The 8,446-nt window shown below is 40.3% G+C and overlaps 1 protein-coding gene across 1 annotated transcript; it reads left to right on the top strand.

Annotated features, from left to right (window-relative positions):
- Positions 1-4,980: 4,980 nt before the first annotated feature.
- Positions 4,981-5,806, top strand: LOC130998453 (uncharacterized). Its single transcript, XM_057923869.1, has 2 exons — positions 4,981-5,598; positions 5,802-5,806. Exons 1-2 carry the CDS (start codon positions 5,031-5,033, stop codon positions 5,804-5,806), a joined length of 573 nt encoding a protein of 190 aa, XP_057779852.1. The 5' UTR covers positions 4,981-5,030.
- The last annotated feature ends 2,640 nt before the right edge of the window (positions 5,807-8,446 follow it).

Raw genomic sequence — 8,446 nt, forward strand, 5'->3', positions numbered from 1 at the left:
TCAACTCTTAATAATAAGAGCGGCTTCCCACTCCTTTCTTCTCTCACTCTCTCCTCATTTTCTATCTTCTTTATAATAGCAAAACCACTTATCCTAGGTGGCATGCTTAAAATTGTTCAATTTCAATAATTTATTATATATAATTTTAATCATTTATTAATTAATTAACTATTACATTTCATATAAACATTCATTAATCTTAATAAATATATATATATAATAATAATAATAATAGTAATATTAATTTTACATATAATCTAAATTAGTAAATTTTATTATTTATTTTATCTCGTTAAAAATTAGATTTAGATTTATATGTCTGACAAGAAAAAAATTATAATTTATATACGATTAAAGATTTTAATTGAATGTTAGTGATTAGATGTATATTTATTATTAATTTTATATTTCTCAAAAGCGTATATATTATATGTATATGTTACAATACATTACACTGTATGAATATATATATATATATATATGTGTGTGTGTGTGTGTGTGTGTTGAAATATAATTTTTATTAAAAAAAAGAAAGAAACAAGACCTAAAAACCCATAAGAGCACACACGCAAACAAGGGACCGGATCACAAAGAAGCCCAAAAAAAAATAAAACAAAAACAGACGAAAGCCACCCGCAAGAGATCAAAAATCTAAAAGGTCGTCCTCATCCAAAGAAGCATCATCATCCAATATATATATATATTTATTTATTTATATATATATATATATATAATATTTATTTATATTTACATATATATATATAATATTTATCTTCTTAATTTTTAATAAAATTAATTTTAAATTGTATTTGAATTGAGACATGCACGTATATGTAAATTATAAACGGGTCCGGTCATTATTAAAATGCATTTTTATTAAAAGAAAAAAGAAAAAAGAAAAAACCTAAAACCCTTGAAAGCACAGAAGAGCAGACTAAGGGCCGAGCCTCATTAAAACCTTTTCACGGAAAATCCAGTGGGAAAAACCGTGAAAATGAAAAAGAGTACCCGTCTAGAACAAAAAGAGGAGAGAGGGGAGAGCGGAAGGGAAAGTTTCCGGAACTCCGACCTAACCATCGTCCCCAAACAGTCCCGGCTCTTCCCTCAAGAAAAATAACAAGAAAATGGCATAAGGTCGGTGATATGCCGTCGCCTAAATGCCAGAATAAAGAGTCGAAGCTATACGGCCGGTTATACGCCGTCGTCGTAAGCTCACTAGAAGACCAACCCCACTCAGTAAAGCTACACGGCCGGTTATACGCCGTCGCCGTAAGCTCACTAAAAGACCAACCCCACTCAGTAATGCTACACGGCCGGTTATACGCCGTTGCCGGGAGCACAACTAAAAAAACGACCCATCTTAAGAAAGCATCCCGGTCGGTTATATGCCGTCGCTGGGATCTCTCTGTCACGCTCAAATCCAACAAACCTCTCCACCTGAGCAGCATAACCATCGAACATCTGCCAACGTCCGAGTCCAGCGGCCAAACCCAATAAACCAAAGACTGAAGCCGAAAAAGATTTCTCCAAACAGAGGGGAGAAGAGTGACGGGGCCGGCATTCCCGTGAGAAACAGAACCCAACTTTCGCCAAATCCGCCACTTCCAGTTCCAAGAGTCAGGGTTCGATCTCGTCCAAACAGGGAGCCTCGGAATATGCTCAATGACAACCGCCCAGGATACCAGGTGTTCGACAAAAGTCCTTAACCAATACTGGAGCAAACTTGTCCACCAACTGTTCGACGAAACCATCAAACCACGCCATCTTTCCTGACTCCTCTTCCACCCCACACAAGAGGGTTGGACATTACAAAAACCCGAGCTGAGAGTCCATCCGCCCAAGAAACCCATCTGCCAAACTCTCCAACCAGAAAAATCGAGCAAACATGCCTGACCAAACGAACCAACTAGCGCTAAAAACAAGTACCAGTTACATGATAACTCGAACATGACTATGCGTAGACATGTCCCGCGACACCGCGAGCTTGATTTCCTCAATAGCAAAAGGCCACCATCCCTCCCGACGATCATTGTTTGCCATAATATCAGCCGGCTGATTGCCTTCCCTATAGATGTGCGTAACAATCAGCGAAATATCGCGAAGATGGTGAAGAGCCTATTTCCAGGAAGCGATAAAGCGCCACGGAACATCCAACGTCCTGGACTCCAGAAGTCTCACGACATAGGTCGAGTCGGACTCAATCCAAAGATGAAACCAGTGCCTATTATGAGCAATGTTAATGGCCGTGATAATCGCCAAAAGCTCCGCTTCAAAAGCAAAACCAACGCCACCTTTTATATGAAAGCATCCACGAACCACCGCCCAGTTGTCCCTGAACACACCTCCAGCGGCGATGATGCCCGGCGAACCCATCGCGGAACCATCGGTATTTACTTTAATCCAGTGACGAACCGGAGGCCACCAGTGCACTTCAACCATGTGAGGAGGAGGTGCCACCTTGTTAGGCACACCGAGGTTTCTTGAGATAATATAATCATTCCAAGAGCTATTAGTATTGCCCAAAATCAGAGACGTGCTGTCTATTTCCTTGAAGAAGCCTTTCACAAAGGCCAAAATAGATCGACCATCAAAACTGGCATTATCGAAGATGACCAAGTTTCTGCAATCCCAAATCTTCCACATGAGGGAGATAATCCCAGCTTTCCAGAAAGCCCTAATTCGAGCACTAAAAGGAGCATTCCAAGCCGCAACGAGAAAATCATGAATATCAGCGCACTCCAGAAGATGATCCATCTGAAACCAAGAAAGGATCTCCTTCCACAACACTCTAATTTTAGAGCACTCCCACATTAAGTGAGAGATAGACTCCGCCCCCATGAAGCAGAGTAAGCAACCATTAGGAGTCGAAAGACCTTGGCGGATTAAAATATCCAACGTTGGGAGACGACCGTGGATGACCCTCCAACAGAGAATGGACCGACGAATAGGAATACACGGTTCCCAGATCCATGTTCCCCACCTCACTTTGGGGAAGCAGTGACATTTACTCGAGAAGGCAAGAGCGGCGGAGACGTCACCTTTGATCGAATTCTTCCAGTACCGGGAATCATTATCGCCACTCATCGGGACAAGCAGAATGTCAGCGACCACTTCTGGAAAGCGGTTAACAAAGGAAGCCGAGAAGTGTCACACCCCATCATAAAAATAATCCCGCACGGAGAAATTAAGGTACTCATGCATATAGTGCGGGATTTTGAGCTTGTCTACCAACTTGTATCCTAGCCAGTCATCACGCCAGAAATACGTATTGTCATCGCGACTGACACAAGAGTAAGTATTTACATGTTTGCATAATAAGGCACAAATTCTATAAACTGATTACTTTAAAACAAAATCTTATTTTACGTCTATCAAAATAAATAAAATTATTTTTATTTTTTATAAAATATATATGTGCATTTTATTTGTATAGGGAAGAAAAATATATTTTTCATATCTAAAAGCTTTATTTGTTTCAGCTTCGTCAATAATGATAATAATAATAATAATAGTGAAATTAGTAGTGCATAAATGAAGAATTTAGATAAAGAACAATAGAGGATATGATGTTAAAATATATATTAAAAATCTTCGATCATGTATCAAATTTATAATAATCTCAATTGAGTGAAGAATTCATATGAATCACCTCATTTAACATTGATTTTTTTTTATATAAGATTTCACAAAAATAAAACTTATTACAAGAAGAAGCTCTTGCTCTTCAAATTAAAAATCTACATTTAATTGAGACTAATACAATTTGAATTGCTTTGTCAATTCAATTTGACCAAATTTATTTAATTAAATACATAATCTAATTAATTTAATTTTAAAAAATAAATTGGTGTAATTAAGTACTCCCTCCGTCCCACTATAAGTAAGACTCTTTCTATTTTGGGTGTCCCATTATAAGTGAGACTCTTTCCTTTTTAGGTAAGAGTTTTACCCTTTAACTTTTTCACCTACACACAAAATACACATTTCTTAATTTTTGTGCAAAAAAAAGGTCTCACTTATAGTGGGACGGAGGGAGTAAATTATTTCTTCAATTTAATTTGGTTATAAAATAATATATTCCCTCCGTCCTAGTCAAGATGATACATTTTTTTTCGGCACGAGATTTAAGGAGTTGTAGATTAGTGTTTTAAGTGTGTAGTATAAAAGTGATAAAGTAGGAGAGAGAATGGAATAAAGTGATAAAGTATGAGGGAGAAAATAATAATAAAGTGATAATAAAGTAGGAGAGATAAAGTAAAAAAGTGATAAAGTAGGAGAGAGAGAGAGAGAGAGAGAGAGAGAGAGAGAAGTTAATAAGGAAGTGATTAATTAGTTGTAATTCTGCAATTAAAATTCCTTATTTTTTCTATATTTGCAAATGTAGCATATTCGTTGGGACGGCCCAAAAAACAATATGTAGCATCTTCGTTGGGACGGAGGGAGTATTTTGTATAAAATTTTAAAAATAAAATTTAGATTCAATATAGATTTTTTATGAACATTTTGTTGAACATACAAAGTCAGAAAAGCAGTATACAAAGTCAGAAGATTGTATCACCAACCACGCCTACTCGGAGTGTTGAAAATAGAAGTCAAGAAAAGCAGCAGCAATAACTTCATTCAAACATTAACCAAAATCCCTATGATTAAGGGATTTTGGTAGACTTTCAGCTCCTCTTTAAACTCTATAAAACAGATAATTGTAATAGATACAAAAGAATAACAAGCAATACAAAAACAATCATCTTGCTTCTCTTTATTCTCTGCATTATGATAATAACATGTTTCAACATGGTATCAGAGCAGGTTCAACCATAAACCACACAGATTCAAATGAATCAATTCAACAAATCCACAGAATGGATCAAACTTACCCAAATCCACTCGACTGGTGTGAAGAAGGGACCGGGATTGCCACCGTCCACTGCCATACGCCACGGCCGGAAGTCTGCTTTCAGCCGACCACCACGCCGCCGGAAGTCTGCTTTCAACCGACCACCACGCCGCCTCTTCCCCAACAAAAAGCGGCCATGGCCGTGGAGCTCATGATGAGCTACGGAAACAGCAGCTTCGCTTCGCAATCGGAAGAAACCGCCGCTGCGGAAGCCGCTTCCGGCCTCCAGAGCGTCGAGAAGCTCATCCGATTCTTCTCTTCCGCTCAGAAGCCGGCGGAGGATTACGCGGCGGTGGCGGATGCGGCGGTGAGTAAATTCAAGAGAGCGATATCTCTCCTCGGCGGCGTATGCCCTTCACCGAACTCTGGCGAGGATCGCGGCGGCTATTCGAAGATCTACTGCCCCACTCCGATTCAGCAGGTTCCGCCGCCCGATTACCTTCACAATGCGGCGGAGGATTCCAAAACCATCAGCTTCTCTTACTCCCACGAAAGCTCCTTCATCAATTCGCCGCCTTCCGCTGCCGCGTTCCATGTAATCGGAACCAAGCCGCCCCTTTCTTCTTCCTGTGCTTCGTCTGGAAACGGCATCTCCGGCAAGTGCGGCGGCCGCCGCGTGGACCGGTCGTCTCCGGCTGGGCAGAATGGAGGCAGCGGGCGTGAGGGGGAGGCGGCTGGTGTGGTTTGGGGAGAATTAAAAGCAGGTATAGGGTTTGGTGTTTTCACACCAAACCCTCCATCTTTTCCTTATTATCATAAAAGACCCCATTTTATGCCAACTAACCCCCCAAGTTCCGAGATATTACAAAAGCCAACCCTTGATTCTAATGAATTGCAGAAATTACCCCATGTTATGCAAAAAGACCCACCTACTCTTATTAAATATCAGTATAGCCCCCATTTGCAGCCTAGTCCCTCGAAATTTAGGGATTTATATAGTATACCCCATTTTATGCAAAACCAACCCCAAAAAATGCATAATCATGATATTGACCCTAAAAGGCCTTCAAACTTTTCCGCTGTGTACCAGATGTCAGGTAATAATAGGGATAGAGATAAAGGGTGGATTTTTGATTGTGGAGCCACTGATACAATGACTTTTGATAAAACTGATATTATTAAGTCATCAACATCACATCGTACGCATGTTCAGACTGCAAATGGTGATTTGACTCGTGTTAAAGGAGCCGGAACTATAGAAATTTCCCCTACTTTACGTCTCTCAAATTGTCTTTATGTCCCGTCTCTTTCACACAAACTCTTATCTATTAGCCATGTTACAAAAGAACTCAATTGTACCATGATAATGCATCCCCACTTCTGTTTGCTTCAGGATATCAGGACGGGGGAGATTATTGGGCGTGGCACTGAGCGGGATGGATTATACTATGTGGATGAGATAGCTCAACAAGGCAAGGTGATGCTGGCTCACGGAACTGCTGACCGGGAAGCCTGGCTTTGGCACCGTCGGTTAGGGCATCCATCCATGGGGTATCTTAAGCTTTTATTTCCTAAATTAATAAAAAATGATGAGAATTTATCTTGTGAAACTTGTGTTTTAGCTAAAAGCCACCGAAAATCTTTTAAGCCTAATGACACACAAGTAAACTCCATATTTTCTCTTGTTCATTCTGATGTTTGGGGTCCTTCACCCGTGGTAGGGGGACAAGGTTTTAAATATTTTCTGTTATTTATTGATGATTGCACTAGGATGACATGGGTATATTTTTTAAAACACAAATCTGAAGTTTTTGAAAAATTTACTCATTTCCATACTATGGTTCAAACTCAGTTTCAGAAAAACATCCAAACCCTTAGAACAGATAATGGGGGGGAATTTGTTAATAATTCAATGAAAATATTTTGTCAAACAAAAGGGATTATTCATCAAACTACTTGCCCCCACACTCCTGAACAAAACGGAGTTGCCGAAAGAAAAAACCGAATTTTACTTGAAATGACTCGTTCTATGATGATTGAGTCTCATGTTCCCTCCTCTTTTTGGCCCGAGGCCGTGAAAACCTCAGCTTACCTTATTAACCGTCTCCCTACTAGGACTCTTAAACTTCAAACACCATTACAGAAATTGTCTACTCTGGCCTCCATACCTCTTGCCCTTACACTTCAACCACGGGTCTTTGGGTGCTCTGTTTTCGTTCACATTCCTAAACATGAACGCACCAAACTCTCTCCTTGTGCAGTCAAGTGTGTGTTTGTAGGTTATGGAGTTAATCAAAAAGGATATAGGTGTTACAATTCCAAAACCCGTCAAATCATCACCACCATGAACTGTGATTTCCTTGAAACTGAGTATTTCTACGATAACCACCTTACCAGTCAGGGGGAGAGTGAGAGTGAGATCGACTTGTTAAGTTGGTTACCAATGCCAGTCTCGGAAGCAGATCCAACAGAAAAAGTTAGCCTTGCCACCGAGCATGTTTCATCCACTCCAGAACAATCTAGTCCGCTGCATGAGCCTATATCTTCTCCGCCACTGATATCTGAGGTAAGATCTTCTGAACCTACTATTGTGGCTTCTGATTCTGCTGATAATATTTCTCAAGTCATTGAAGAAGAACAGGAGGATAATACAGTAGATGGAGATACTGGGAGATATGTGCTACCACCCAGGAGTAATCGGGGCGTACCTCCTAAACGGTATACCCCAGAGAAAATTGTGAGGAATTCGCGATACTCAATTGGGAATATCGCCAAGGGAAACTTGTCCAAAAATGCCACAGCCTATGAAGCGGCCTTATATGATGAGGAGATTCCACAAACAGCAGAGCAAGCCCTGAAGATCGAGCATTGGAGAAATGCTATGAAGAAAGAGATAGGAGCCCTAAACCGGAATCACACATGGGAGAAGTGTCGGTTGCCAAAAGGGAAGAAAACTGTGGGATGCAGATGGGTTTTCACAATCAAAAGAAGACCAGATGGATCTATTGAGCGTTACAAAGCTCGATTGGTCGCAAAAGGATACACACAGATGTATGGAATCGACTATGAGGAGACCTTCTCACCTGTGGCAAAGATGAACACTGTCAGGGTGCTCCTCTCAATTGCTGCTAATAAAGACTGGGATCTTCATCAGTTCGATGTTACAAATGCTTTCCTACATGGAGAGCTTGAAGAAGAGAGGGAAGTCTACATGGAGGTGCCTCAAGGTTTTTCAGGAGATTTTGGAGAGGGTGAAGTTTGCAAGTTGAAGAAAACCTTATATGGGCTCAAGCAGTCTCCCAGAGCTTGGTTTGGAAGATTCACCGCAGCCATGAAGAAGTTTGGGTACCAGCAAAGCAACTCAGATCACACCTTATTCTTAAAAAAACGAGGTGATATGATCTCTTGTTTAGTCATCTATGTTGATGACATGATCATAACAGGGGATGACACAGAGGAGATTCAGAAGTTGAAAGAAAGCTTGTTCAAAGAGTTCGAAATGAAGGACTTAGGGAAACTAAAATACTTCCTCGGAATTGAAGTTCTCAGATCAAAGAAGGGGATCTTCATCAACCAGAAGAAGTATACTCTAGATCTCCTAGCTGAAACTGG

This window comes from Salvia miltiorrhiza, chromosome 8, assembly GCF_028751815.1.
Source record: "Salvia miltiorrhiza cultivar Shanhuang (shh) chromosome 8, IMPLAD_Smil_shh, whole genome shotgun sequence".
NCBI classification, from domain to species: domain Eukaryota; kingdom Viridiplantae; phylum Streptophyta; class Magnoliopsida; order Lamiales; family Lamiaceae; genus Salvia; species Salvia miltiorrhiza.